The sequence below is a fragment of the Rutilus rutilus genome (genome assembly GCF_951802725.1).
Source record: "Rutilus rutilus genome assembly, chromosome: 25".
NCBI classification, from domain to species: Eukaryota; Metazoa; Chordata; class Actinopteri; order Cypriniformes; family Leuciscidae; genus Rutilus; species Rutilus rutilus.
Window position 1 is genome coordinate 7,620,717 of NC_140229.1, and position 14,464 is coordinate 7,635,180.

General features: G+C 36.5%; 2 protein-coding genes across 2 annotated transcripts; both read left to right on the plus strand.

The window, feature by feature from the left end:
- The first annotated feature begins 3,874 nt into the window (after window positions 1-3,874).
- slc37a4b (solute carrier family 37 member 4b) lies at window positions 3,875-11,164 on the plus strand. Its single transcript, XM_084401384.1, has 10 exons — window positions 3,875-3,942; window positions 4,666-5,051; window positions 5,706-5,938; window positions 7,173-7,425; window positions 7,535-7,690; window positions 7,781-7,866; window positions 8,206-8,319; window positions 8,733-8,798; window positions 8,910-9,048; window positions 9,138-11,164. Exons 2-10 carry the CDS (start codon window positions 4,904-4,906, stop codon window positions 9,302-9,304), a joined length of 1,362 nt encoding a protein of 453 aa, XP_084257510.1. The 5' UTR covers window positions 3,875-3,942; window positions 4,666-4,903; the 3' UTR covers window positions 9,305-11,164.
- A 1,432-nt stretch (window positions 11,165-12,596) lies between these two features.
- Window positions 12,597-14,424, plus strand: rps25 (ribosomal protein S25). The gene is made up of 5 exons (XM_084400191.1): window positions 12,597-12,728; window positions 13,038-13,130; window positions 13,265-13,448; window positions 14,166-14,264; window positions 14,366-14,424. Exons 1-4 carry the CDS (start codon window positions 12,726-12,728, stop codon window positions 14,258-14,260), a joined length of 375 nt encoding a protein of 124 aa, XP_084256317.1. The 5' UTR covers window positions 12,597-12,725; the 3' UTR covers window positions 14,261-14,264; window positions 14,366-14,424.
- The last annotated feature ends 40 nt before the right edge of the window (window positions 14,425-14,464 follow it).

Here is a 14,464-nt window from a genome sequence, read left to right on the forward strand (position 1 = left end):
TAGGAGTTTGACGCTTCAAAAAGTTCATAAAGAAATTGTAAAACCATGATCCATATGAATTGAGTGGTTTAGTCCAAATTTTCTGAAGAGACTCGATCGCTTTATATGATAAACAGATTTAGGCTTTTATTCATATAAACAATCATCAACTAACATCAGTTGTGGGAAGCTCTAGCATGTTCGTTTGATATGTGAGAACCAATTAGGTTCATTCTCGTGTTACGCAGCACATTTGAGCTTCCACAAGAAGCTTGTCATGTATTCACATAAATAAAGCTCTGTATGTTTTCGAATCGCTCTCGCTGTAGCCTAATTAATAATGTCATACACCGATTGGTCTGTTGCTGTGTCAAGTCAAACACACCTGCAGTGGTCAGGTTGTACAGCGGCACATGGTAAGGGGAGACGGGACGGTTGCAACACTTTTTGCATTTCTCTCAGTTACTCAGAGACTATTTGGACTTAGACCAACCAAATTTGTATATATTAAACTTGCATCTGTCTGCTAATTACCCATACCATTTAAAGATGATTACATATGACATATCGTTCACAGTATTTATTTGAATGGAAGAAGCCAGATGTTGCAACTGACCCCAACCCAACGTCCCATGGTTGCAACACAACCATGGGACGGTTGCAACATGTTAAAAATACCTTAAAGGGGTGGTTGATTATGATTTCATTTTTCTAATTTTAGTTAGTGTGTAATGTTGCTGTTTGAGCATAAACAATATCTGCAAAGTTACAATGCTCAAAGTTCAAAGCAAATGAAAGATATTTGCTTTTAAAGCAATTGCTTTTTAAGGACTATACAACAAACGGCTGGTAGGAACTACACGAGCTTCCTCCAGGGTTAGTGACATCACCAACCCTAGAATTTACATAAACCCCGCCCCTGGAACACGATTTATAGATTATCAAGACAGAATATGCTAATTAATGACTAGAAGATAACTACACATAAACTACATAAATTCATCAACTAACCATACAGAAACGTCCTGTTGCATTCTACATGTTGTCACTTCTTCTTGAGTCTCTCCATCATTGTCTGACTCCGGTTTGAACATAAAAGGCTCAACGTTTTGAAATTTTCAGTGCATGTCGGTGTGTGAGGTCAAGGACACGAGCTCTTGAAGCTCCGCCCTCTGTGACGGGAGCAGCAGCTCATTTGCATTTAAAGGAACAGACACAAAACTGTGCGTTTTTGCTCACCCTCAAAAAGTGACAATTTTAACATGCTGTAGGCCTATAAAAATATCTGTGGGGTATTTTGAGCTAAAACTTCACATACACACTCTGGGGACATCAAATACTTATTTTACATCTTGTGAAAAGGGCATTATACCACCCCTTCAAATTTCACTAATTAAAGGGATAGTTCACCCAAAAATGAAAATTCTGTCATCATTTACTCACCCTCAAGTTGTTTCAAACCTGTAAGCATTTCTTTTTTCTGCTGAACACAAAAGAAGATATTTTGAAAAATGTCTGTAACCAGACAGTTGATGGACCCCATTGACTTCCATAGTATTTTTTTTTTCCTACTATGGAAGTCAATGGGGTCCATCAACTGTTTGGTTACAGACATTTTTCAAAATATCTTCTTTTGTGTTCAGCAGAAAAAAGAAATGCTTACAGGTTTGAAACAACTTGAGGGTGAGTAAATGATGACAGAATTTTCATTTTTGGGTGAACTAGCCTATCCCTTTAACTTTTAGCTTTTGTCTCAATGAGCATAGAATTCTGAAAATATTAACTGTTTTAGGCCTACTATAATAAGTATTATTTATTTATACAATAATATTATTGTAGTCATATTTATCAAATAGCAGTTATTGAGTTTTGTTTGTTTATGTGTATAACATAGGCCTACATAGATTCAGTGTGCAGGTGTTACAGATGCTATTCAATCTCTCCATATTTCAGTGTCAGACAGGAAGAATTGAACAATTTGCAATGCAACATACTTTTATTAAACATGCAATTTATAACTTGTTGCAACCGTCCCCAACCCTATCAGCCATATGCCTGCTAGACACACTGACTTTGTCACTTAGAAGTCAACAAAACAATAATTCAAAATAAGTAAGTTTTGATTAATTCATACAAAATGTCAGGACAGTATGACAAAAATACATCTCATGAAAAAATTTACTTTCATACCTCCAAAACAAGTTTTGTTCAATAAATGCAGCAGCAGATGTTGAATATGTCTTCTGTCTTCTTGGTGGGGGGAGGGTCTAACTGTGCATGTGCAGCATAAGTGTCATTACTCTTGATTGGAGAAAAATGACATGTTGACAACATAGACTGTAAAAAATAGGTTGACAACCATCCCCTGTTGTAACTGTCCCTGGTCTCCCCTACAAGTCATAGCTCTCAGAAATGTATGAGTTTACAAGCACGTGAAGGCTTTTTAAAGTACAAAATCCTTATGTAATTACACCATGCTGTGAATACACCTCTGATCTTGCACGTCAAGCAGGTTCGGTTGAGCTTCTGTCTATGTTCGATGATCAATGTTTATATGTGAATAAAAATGAAATCTGTTCATCATCTATAAAGTGATCAAGTCTCTTCAGAAAATTTGGACTAAATGTAAACCGCTCAATTCATATGGAATAAAAGCCTAAATTAAATCTGTTCATATAGACCTAGGCCTAGTATTAGTAATCAAGTCTCTTTAGACAATTTGGACGAAACCTAATCAATCCTATTGATTAGTTTTACGATCTCTTTATGAACTTTTTGAAAGTTTTCAGATTTCATCAAAAATATCTTAATTTGTGTTCCAAAGATGAACGAACATCTTACAGGTTTGGAACAACATGAGGGTGAATTAATTAATGACTGAATTTTCATTTTTGGGTGAACTAATCCTTAATTCACAAGCCATTAAAAATAATTACCTGATGCAGTGAGATCCAATCAGGAGAAGTGATAAATACAAATGATTTTATTTATTTGATTTAAAACTATTTTATTTAGCCTATATTTTTAATAAAAATAATAAATCAATGAATATTTAGATAAATGTGTAAGTAATAATCGGATTTTAATGGCAAGTAACAAAGTAACAATAAACCAGTCCTTAACTAAATATCTCTTAGTAAAATAATAAGATCAAGAGCAATGTATGAGCTTTGCCAATATTTATAGGTTCAGATCAGATCAGGAAATGTTAATCATTTCAAAAATATATTTTCTAAGAATCAGCTCTGGCCTCTTGGTATTACATTCTGTAAGCGTAGTTAAGCATTGTGGTTTTAACACTATAGAAACAGAACGAGACATATAAGCCTTTTCAACATGTCTGGACTTTATGCTATACTTTCTGTAAAAACCACAAGCTCATGCAACATTTGATATTAGATTCGATACCAGACATTGACGAGAAATATATCTCAACTTTTAGAGAAGTAACAGCATGACATGCACTTTTTCAGAGCAGAGATTAACCAAGGTGTGGTTTTAATAGAATATACTATGTATATAAATTATGAGTATATGATATTAAAAGATATAATAGACAAAAAGATATTACAAAGAATTCAAGAAGATAATGGACAAATAATTAATAAATTGATTAATACAAGAACAATGTGTTTGAACGGATTAATCATAGAAATAACCATAAAGAATATCATAATATCATAAGCAATCATTTTCTTCATCATTACCATAACAAATGTTTTTCATTTCAATCCAGCAGTTAAAAATAATACTTCGGGTATATTGATTTTAAATCTTAGAGGAGATTAAAAAACTACACCACGAATTCAGCAAAATTATATAAATGTGCCACTAAGGACTGCAAGGAGACTAAAGCCCGCCCATCGCGATATAAATGACAGGTTGACAGCCAATCAGAACAGAGATTAGAGAAGGAGCTCCTGCAACGGCGTGAATTCTGAACGCGAGCTCGGGCTGTCGGAGGTACATTTTAATCTTTCTTTCTAATGAAACTGTCAAACAACATTAACTGTTCAAGCAAGATATAAGTCGAGAAATATTTCTATGTATCTTAGCATTACATTATAAATACGTTTAGTCAGCACTCTGCACAATGGTAGTAAGGACGCTTGTTGTTGAGGTCAGAATCAGTGTTGTTACTGCATTCGCCGTTTTGATGCACTGACGTCACCGCGCGATTTTGCGTTTTTGTAATCTCGTGCGCTGCGCGTGCTGATACCATAGAGCGCGCTTGCGCTGTCAAAGGCTTTTTTAATACGGTTTAAAAAGCGCCTCCTTTATTCACACAGCATTTGTTTACTCAACAATCATCGTTTTAATGAATTCTTACTTCCATTGAGAGGGCATGTGTCGCCATGCAATGTGCAGAAAGCACTTATGTTATTTTTATCCGGAGTTTGTCATTCTTGCTAGAGATGTTCCCTTGACCCCTGCATCATGTTTCAAATTCATATTGCTGTATAAGTCTATGGCCACTCAAGAAACCCTTTGGCATTTAGACTGCATGAGGTCTGTAGAAAGTGAAATTTTCATGAAAGCGTCCTCTGTTCCCCTTCTGATTTGTCTGATTGTGAAAGTCTAAATAGTGTCCAGTCTTTGTGTTTTCTCAGATGTATTTGCTGGTCCACTTCACAACAAGCTGCTTGCATAGAGACTAAAGTAAACTGACTCTGAGATGTTTTCCAGGCACAGCAGTGAATACCAGCTGAAGAGAGGCCTGTCGCCCATGCAACTTTAAGGAACCTGGACAGGAGCTGAAAATCTTCATCACCCCTTAGTAATCGGATGAAATGATTTAGACCTTTGGATCAGTTTTTGAGAGTTGATGAAATTTCATCAGGAGAAAACTGGTTAAAAGAACTGAAGGCTTTTGTTTATTGTAATTTTTTTGCTTGTATTAATTCACAATCTCACAACCGCCATCATGGGAGCAGCAGATTATGGATATTACCGCATTGTTATATTTATCTCAATGTTTGTGGGCTACATGCTATATTACTTCAACCGAAAGACTTTCTCCTTTCTAATGCCATCAGTGATGGAGGAGATTGATCTGGATAAAGAAGATCTTGGTAAGTGTGTTGTGTGTAACCGTTCTAAAGTTTGGGATCAGTAAGTTGTTGTTTTTTTGTTGTATATTTAAAGAAATTCATGCTTTTTCAGCAAGGTTGTGTTGATTTTATTAAAAGTGACAGTAAAGACATTTATGATGCAAAAGATTACTGTTTTTAATAAATGCTTTTCTTTTGAACTTTATATGCATCAAAGAATCCTGAACAAAATGCATCGCAGCGTCCACAAAAATATTAAGCATTAACTGTTTTCAACATTGATACTAGTAATGTTTCTTGAGCAGCAAATCAGCATATTAGAATGATTTCTGAAGGATCATGTGACACTGAAGCCTGGAGTAATGATGCTGAAAATTCAGCTTTGCCATCACAAGAATAATTTTGCTCAAAGAGGCTGATCAAAAACATTAAGAAATCTTACAGAACCCAAACTGTATATATGTGTGTGTGTGTGTGTATATATATATAGACCTATATATAATCACACAGAGGGTCCCTGCCCTGTCTTTCTATTCACTCCTTGCCTTGAAAAAAAACATTGAAGACCCCTGTTGTAGTGCAATGCAGTATCTTACTAAGAAATCCATGCCAAAGCCACAAAACACCCAGAGTAGGTTCTTTCACTTGTGTCTTTTCCTGTTCCCTGTGATGCAGGGCTGATCACCAGCAGTCAGACTCTGGCCTACGCTATCAGTAAGTTTATCAGCGGAGTGCTTTCTGACCGGATCAGCGCTCGCTGGCTCTTCGCCACCGGGCTCTTCATTGTAGGCACCATAAACATCGCCTTTTCCTGGTCATCCACTGTCATGACGTTTACCGTGCTTTGGTTCGTGAACGGGTTCGGTCAGGGTTTCGGCTGGCCACCATGTGGAAAGGTGCTTCGGAAGGTAAGCCTGACCCTTTGCCTTTAAAATCTGTCAGTATGCACCTGTCTTCCAGTTTTGACAGTGTGATGGGAATAGCTGGGAATTCCATCTGCTGACCTCACACTGATGAATGCCACTAGATGTAATCGAGATGCAACAGCTGATCCTTGTGGAGTCAAGCTGAGAGTTACGATACACTTAAATCTAATTTAAGCAACCAACAGCAGTTAACTTTGCCAAACCTTGTTGGTCTGCGGTAAAATAAAAAAAATATTGAATATGACATACATTTCAGTGGGTGTTCAAATGCATTTTAGTCATTAACTGGCATTGCTTTGGGTTTAGGTTAATTTTAAAGAACTTAATCTTATTTAATTGCTGTTCAGATTCTAAATGGATAGCTAATGATGATATAGCGTTGTACAATTATCATCATTAGCATATCTAGCCTAGGTTGTCTTTTTAAATAAAAGAAACCTTATTATTGTTGTCTTTTTATTTTTATATTTATTTTTTTTACTTCAGGAACATCCCAAAAAGAGGTTTTATTCATTTTTATCTAGCATTGGGCAGATGGAACGGCATGAAATAAATCCTAGTATAAGAAGGTTTTTTTAATCATTTCAAATAAAGGTATGATCAAATTGTTTTTACTCGAGATTTACACATGGTTGTTTATTGAAAGGTGAAGAACAAGCACCATGCCTTAACTCGAATGACTGTTAAACATTTTATTGGTGTCAACTGTTTTTAATGTAATTTCATTCAGATAAATTATTAACTGGTTTATTTAAAAATGTACCACATGAATTTATCTTTGAATTTTTATCTTGTGTCTTATGTCTTTAGCTAGTTGTTAATTGTATGACTTTTATTATTCACTTGCCATGATCCTGCCATGAAGATAGCATTGTTGCTGACATAGCAATAAAAAATAATTAATATATACATTATCCAACATTGCTTAGCAATTTTGACCTCAACATGTAGCTATACCATACTATGGAGCCCCTAAAGGGACATGGTAATGAAAAAAAAAAAAGAGATCTGGAAAACAATTATGAACACAAAAAAGTTTTTCAGGGAATGCTAAATTTTTGTTTAACTTTTTTCCACCACCATGTCTCTTTATGGGCTGCGTACTACTTAGATGTTAAATAAACTAGAAGCCTTTTCTAGAAAATAGCTTAAAACCTGTATTGACATTGTGTTAATTGGTTTCCATGAAATCATTTTTTTTTCCGGCTTTTTCCAGTGGTTTGAACCGTCTCAGTTTGGCACATGGTGGGCCATCCTGTGCTGCAGTATGAACCTGGCAGGTAGTCTGGGACCCATCATCACTACAGTGCTGGTTCAGTACTATAACTGGAGAATCATCATGTCCATGTCTGGGGTGATTTGCATGGCCGTCGCTGTCGTTTGCCTTCTGACGGTGAAGAACGAACCCAGTGATGTGGGGCTGCCCAACATTGAGCCTGGAGCTAAAAAGGGCAAAGGGAAGAAGGGAGGTAAGATAATAATACCTTAATTGTTTTTATGTTTATGCTGTTTACAATATGTTTGTTTGTTATTGGCTACTGCTCCTGTCAATCCACTCTGTCTCCGCCGTTGTTCCAGGCCCTAATGAGGAAAGCAGTCTAAAAGAGTTCCTGTTGTCTCCGTACCTTTGGGTGCTGTCTGCGGGATACCTGGTTGTGTTTGGGGTAAAGATCGCCTGTACTGACTGGGGCCAGCTCTTCCTCATGCAGGAAAAAGGCCAGTCTGCCATGATGGGTGAGTGTGGTACTTTATAGCTGTTTATCCTGAAGCTTTCTGTGTTGTTTATGGTCCGTCTGAGGATGCTAAGGTGTTTGTTTTCTACAGGCAGCTCATACATGAGCGCGCTGGAAGTTGGAGGGTTTTTTGGCAGCATTGGAGCTGGTTACCTGTCAGACAGGGCTGTTGCTCGGGTGGGTTCATTTACAGTATAATCTATTCATTTGGAATGCACAATATTTCAGATTATATCTAATAAAATCTGTTACTAGATTGATAATATTGGCTGTTATAAAATAATAATAATAATAATAAATATAAAGTGAATTAAAATAATGGCCTTAATAATAATTGATAATTTTTGCCATTATATTAATAATTAAAGTAATAGCTATAGATTTAAAATGAATTAAAATAATGGCCTATCGCCCTTTTTTGCTATATTGTTGCATTCCTAATTTTTTTTTTTTTTCATTTGTAAGTTATGAATGGAGATAATTTCATCTGTTAAACCGTGACTTCCTATTTTACAGCAAGGTCTGGGTATCTATGGTAATCCTCGCCATGGGCTACTCCTGATGATGATGGCAGGCATGGCTGTGTCCATGTACCTTTTCCGGGTTACCATCACAGCAGAGACCCCAGAGGTGATTATTATTATTTTTTTATCTAAAAATTATTCAAAGTGCTTCAATAGCTATGTTTCCGTCCACCTATTTTTACACAAATTTTGCAATATCGTGCGTAAATTCTAAAAATGTGCATTAAAAAAAACAAAAAAACTCACATCTGATTAGAAGACATGCACATAGTAATTTACTATGACGGAAAAAAGAGCTGAAGTGGCTTCCCCGATTGCAGCATCTTCAATTTTTATGACATATTTTGCACCAATTTCTCAGGAAGTGACAATTTCGTTCTGTTGAACTCATGGGATGGAAACGTTGCTTTCTATAAAAAGGTTTTATGCAAAAAGAGAGATTCCAATTTCCCCCAAAATGGAAACATAGCTAATTTGTGCTGTCTTGTGTTAGTTAAATGGTTATGTGTGCTTCTTCAGGAAGCACCGCTATGGGTTTTGGCACTCCATCCAGTTTCAGTCCTCACTGGTGTCTCAGAGAAAGAGGTATAGAGCTCCAATAATTCACTAGAATGAGATCATTTAGCCATCTTTATTGTCTTCACTTTAATGTTGTCTAATACAACTTTTTTTTTTTTATCTCTTTCTATTCTGCAGCTTTGGATTTTGATTCTTGGTGCTGCATTTGGATTTTCCTCATATGGTCCAATTGCCTTGTTTGGGGTTATTGCGAGTGAGAGCGCCCCCTCCAATTTCTGTGGGACATCGCATGCCATTGTAGCTCTGATGGCAAATGGTAAATCTGCACAGATTGTTTTATGACAAAATGCATGAAGATAAAATGCTCTATATAACCATATATTTCCTTTTTTTTTTTTTTTTTAGTTGGTGCATTCATTGCTGGCCTGCCATTCAGCACCGTTGCTAAACGCTACAGCTGGGACACAGCATTTTGGGTAGCAGAAGTCTCCTGTGCTATAACAACAGTTTGTTTCTTCTTTGTGCGTAACATGCGCACAAAAATGGGCCACGTGCCTAAAAAGATGGACTAATCCTCTTATTAAAATGATCCCATCAGAGAGCCCTGCAAATGTGACAGCACTCGATTGGGACATCTGGGCCTGGTTTCACAGACAGGGCTTAGATTAAGCCAGGGTTAGGCTTTAGTTCAATTAGGGCATTTAAAGGTGCAGTATGTAAAATTGACAGATGGCGGTTGAAATAAATATTGCAGTCCAAATTCAGAATTTTGGAGAGAGTTGTTTCCCCCAAAATAATATTGGGTAAATTGGCAACGTGCGGTATCGCACAGACCAAAACAAAAACAGAAATTCCGACACGGGACGCACATTTCAAAGTAAAATTACTGGCCGTAGAAGTGTTTTTCAGTGAAACGATTATGTGAACTCAGCATGTTTCCTAAATATCTGCAAACATATTATAATATTTTTCTGCTTTAGTACAGTCAAAACACTTACATACAGCACCTTTAAGTATATTTTATAAACGTGCCTTAGAAAAAAACATTACTGGTGTGCATCTTGAGACAAAACAATGGCACTGACATATTTTTAAGATATACCAGTTCAAGTTGCTTCCGTTAAAACAGCTCAAACATGCATTTTAGTCTGGGACTAGACTGAAGGCTTGTCTGTGAAACCAGGGGCTGGTCTTAAAGTTCACTCTTAAAGATCACTTAAAGTTAGTTCACACGAAAATGATATTTCTGTCATCATTTACTCACCCTTGTGTCATTATGAATGAAACACAAATGAAGAGATCGTAAAATAAATCCATATGATTGGAGAGGTTTTATCCATGTCTTCTGAAGAGACACGATATCTTTATATGTTGACAGATTTAATTAAAGTTTTTATGAAAGAAAGTTTTATGTTTGAAATGACATGAGGGAGAGTAATTAATGACAGAATTTTCATTTTTGGGTGAACTAACCCTTTAAGGAACTGGTTTTAGGGTTTTAATGCCAGTGTTACTGTTGCACTTTTTAAAAAATTCTATTTTTTAATTGCATTTAGATAACCTAAGAAGATAATCAGTATCACATTGTTTTTTTTTTGTTTTTTTCATGAGCTTATTCGGCAGCAATATCACAACATTCACATACACTTTAGAGATGAAGTGGCTCCACTGTACATCTTTCAGAAGAACAGAACTTGTATTACTGTAAGAATAGAAATGTTTACAGATTTAAGTATAAAAAGTTGTTTACTTTCTTAGTTTGTATCAACATGAATTGTTTCACATGAATGTTGTTTCATCTATGTATGCTTGTTCAATTGTTGAGTAACAGCTTTAGGTACGGAGAATTGAGGATCATCTCTCTCCAGTGTACACATATTTCTAATAGACACACATTGTTCTTTTGCACTTTAACATTTGTACTTTGTCCATAACCTCCAGTATTAAAGCAGGAATTTTATTTTTGAAATACAGGGGTTGGACAATGAAACTGAAACACTGGTCAATATAGTGTTGGAGGTTTTACGCCTATGCGCACCCGGATGGCCGATCTTCACTGATTTTACATTCAGTATAAGCAGAGTGTGAAGGTTTAATTAGCAGAGCAATAGCACAGCTGTACATAAAATATTGCAATCCACACAACATAATGGGAGACATATCAGAGTTCAAAAGAGGATAAATTGTTGGTGCGCGTCTCACTGGCACATCTGTGACCAGGACAGCAAGTCTTTGTGGTGTATCGAGAGCTATCCAGGGTAATATCGGCATACCACCATGGAGGACAAACCACATCCAACAGGAGTAACTGTCGACACAAAAGGAAGCTGTCTGAAAGGGATGTCCAGGCACTAACCTGGATTGTATCCAAAAAAACATAAAACCACAGCTGCCCAACTCACTGCAGAATTAAATGCGCTCCTGTTTCCACCAAAACTGTTCGTCTGGAGTCAATATTCACAGTCGGGCTGCTATAGCCAGCATTTTGGTCACTCGTGCCAAAGCCAAATGTTTAATTGGTGCCAACAGTGCAAATCTTGGGCGGTGGACAATGTGAACATGTATTGTTCTCTGAAGAGTCCACCTTCACTGTCTTTCCCACAACCGTGGAAGTTACTGTGTGGAGAAGCTCCAAAGATGCTTAACACCCGGATTGTTGCCCGGAGTGAAACACGGGTGGATCGGTGATGGTTTGGGCTGCAATATCATGGCATTCCACATCACTGCCAAAGACTACCGAACCAATCTGGAGACCATGTGCACCTAATGGTTCAAACACAAATACCCTGAAGGGGGTGCAGTGTATCAGCATGATAATGCACCAATACACACAGCAAGACGATGAAATGAAAGTGAAGTTGAACATCTCCCATGGCCTACACATATTTTTGAGTCACTTTAGGGTATTTTGGAGGAGCATGTCAGAAAACTTTTTTCTCCACCATAATGACCTATATGTAGTATAGTTACACCATACTAATAAATTATTGTGATTAATAATTATTGTGTTATTATATTATTATTATATATTATATTATTGTGTATAAAACCAGGTGTTTCAGTTTCATTGTCCAACCCCTGTATGTACCCAATTCTTACTAATTTCATGCAACCAGCAGGATCCTTTATGATGGATAAAGATGTAAAAATGTAGGATGTATATTGTACAATTTTTGCTTATATGTCCACAGGATCATTTTAAAGACTGGACTTGATAACTTTTTTCATTTCGTTTTTTTATTGTGAGCATAAACTTCATAAGTTCTTAAGTAGTTTTTCATATTTATATAATTTTTTCAAATGACTATGGTGTTAAAACAATGCATTCTAGCAGCACTTCTTTACAACTTCCAATTCAGTCATTGCATCCTAAAACAAAAAGCATGTGCTTAAATCGAAAATGTGAATAGACTAACAATTCTCTGTAAACGAGTTTGATTAGACGTTCTCTGTTTTTCATGCAGCTCCCATGAGCAGGACGAGGACATAGGTTACAACAGTAATAGCCTACAACCCTGGCACTTACCATATAAAGGGCATAAATATTTATTTCTCTGAAACTTTCTAGTGACACTGTTAAAGGGGTGTAGAATGTACAATAAATTGTCAGAAATTGGTTTGATTTTGTCAGATTTTGCAACATAAACTAAACTACCCAGAATTTGTTTTGTGTTTTTTTTTTACAAAAATGTATAGCCTACATATATTTAAGGTTTATGAAACTGAAAATAGCTCATATATATATATATATATATATATATATATATATATATATATATATATATATATATATATATATATATAAACATAAACAGATGAGTAAATAATGACTTTTGTTTTGCCGAGCGAACACTCGCTCCAGTCCTGCAGGTGACGAGCGCGAGCCACTGAGCGCAGAGAAAGCACGCGCTGCACCAGTCGAAGTGCACGCGGACAAAGCGGACGTGCGCGTGCGCTACTTCCTTTCTCTTCCGCAGCTCGCAACGCCTCAGCATGGTGAGTGCTCGAGCGACTCCATAATGTTAGAAAATATCACTTTTTACCCACTTCTCACGTGAAATAGCCGTAATATAACCACCGTGTCCTACTTTTTAAAGCATAAGGAATACTATAATGCAGAATAAGCGGGCCTTTTAAGCGTTTGTGTATGGTTATTTTGTATGAAATGTTGCCGCATCGTGCGCGAGGCCCGAGCACACGCGCACAGCATTACCACATTGGCTTATTATAACTCTGTCGATGTAATTAATAAAATACGTATTTATTTGTGCATGTGATTTCAATGATTTTTCTGTAACTGTCCAGCCGCCCAAGGATAGCAAGCAGAAGAAGGATGCGGGCAAGTCCAAAAAGGACAAGGATCCCGTCAACAAATCCGGAGGCAAAGCGAAGAAGAAGGTAAAAATACTTGAACACTAACGTTATTCACCCCACGTAAAAGACCTGTCAGTTACGAGTAATTAACTGTGATTCTATGGTGTAAATGCGTGCATGAATTTATATATTTTTTACTTATATTTGGTTTTGAGTAGAAGTGGTCCAAAGGAAAGGTGAGGGACAAGCTGAACAACCTGGTCCTCTTCGACAAGGCCACATATGACAAACTGTACAAAGAAGTCCCCAACTACAAGCTGATCACCCCCGCTGTGGTTTCTGAGAGACTGAAGATCAGGGGCTCGCTGGCCAGGGCTGCCCTTCAGGAGCTGCTCGGCAAAGGTGAAGATCTGACGCTCCAACAGCTAATATGATTGATTCATGTGGTTAATGTACATCACACATCTATGGAAGCGCATTTCCACAGCATAAGAAAAAAATATGACAGTCTAAATTGACAGACTAAGTTATAATTATGAGAAATGTTGATAAAGACCAGGTCATCATTTTAATGAATCGTAATGTCAAGTGGAAATTCACATACTAAGTCATAGTTGTGAGTGGCAAACTAAGCTGAAATTATTGTATTAAAAAGTCAAAATTGTGACTGTCATAATTTTGCTTTGTCATAATTGACAGTTAGAATTTTGACTTTTAAATGTCATAAATATGATTCATAATTTTGACATATATTTTTTTCTTGTGTGGCAGAAATTATTCCCAAATGTTTTCAGTCGAATCCCTTGTTGGTTCATATTTCAGTCATTTAATGACATGTTAATTGCTAGTATTAATTCAAAATTAACTCGTTTTTTTACACTACAAGTTACAATATTAATGTACGTCTTAATCTTAAGGGTTCAAACCCTTAACTGTTGATTTTTAGCTGAATACTGGTGAATTGCTGTAAATTTTCAGGAATGTTGGAAATTATGCAAATGTGTAAATAAAGCGAACAGTGCACGTTGCGTTCGCAAATGCGCATTTAACTTGGTACATACAGAGATGGAGTGTGTGTTATGAATCCATGATGGAGTGATGTTTGGCTTTTGTTGTCAGGTCTTATCAAGCTGGTGTCCAAGCACAGGGCTCAGGTGATTTACACCAGAAACACCAAGGGCACAGATGAGGTAGTTCCGGAGAAGGAGGCATAACATGGTGATTATTTAACTAAATTGTTCATTTTTCATATTTGATGTCTTTCAATGTTTTTACCTACCTGATTCCTTCATTTAAATGTTTATTCATCTCTTTTTCAGATTCCACCTTGGCTTGAGTTTATGGTCTTTTGTATAGGTAAATAAACCACAAAATGAAACTTGTGTTTGTGCTTTTCTTCTTTAAAATGAATATGTACC

Bases quoted from the DNA above. Each gene is read 5' to 3' on its own strand.
- rps25 (XM_084400191.1), top strand. The intron at 13,131-13,264 runs GTAAAAATACTT...GGTTTTGAGTAG, and splicing joins GAGGCAAAGCGAAGAAGAAG to AAGTGGTCCAAAGGAAAGGT. The intron at 13,449-14,165 runs GTGAAGATCTGA...TTTTGTTGTCAG, and splicing joins TCAGGAGCTGCTCGGCAAAG to GTCTTATCAAGCTGGTGTCC.
- slc37a4b (XM_084401384.1), top strand. From the start codon at position 4,904: ATGGGAGCAGCAGATTATGGATATTACCGCATTGTTATATTTATCTCA. The intron at 7,867-8,205 runs GTGGGTTCATTT...CCTATTTTACAG, and splicing joins CAGACAGGGCTGTTGCTCGG to CAAGGTCTGGGTATCTATGG. The intron at 9,049-9,137 runs GTAAATCTGCAC...TTTTTTTTTTAG, and splicing joins TGTAGCTCTGATGGCAAATG to TTGGTGCATTCATTGCTGGC.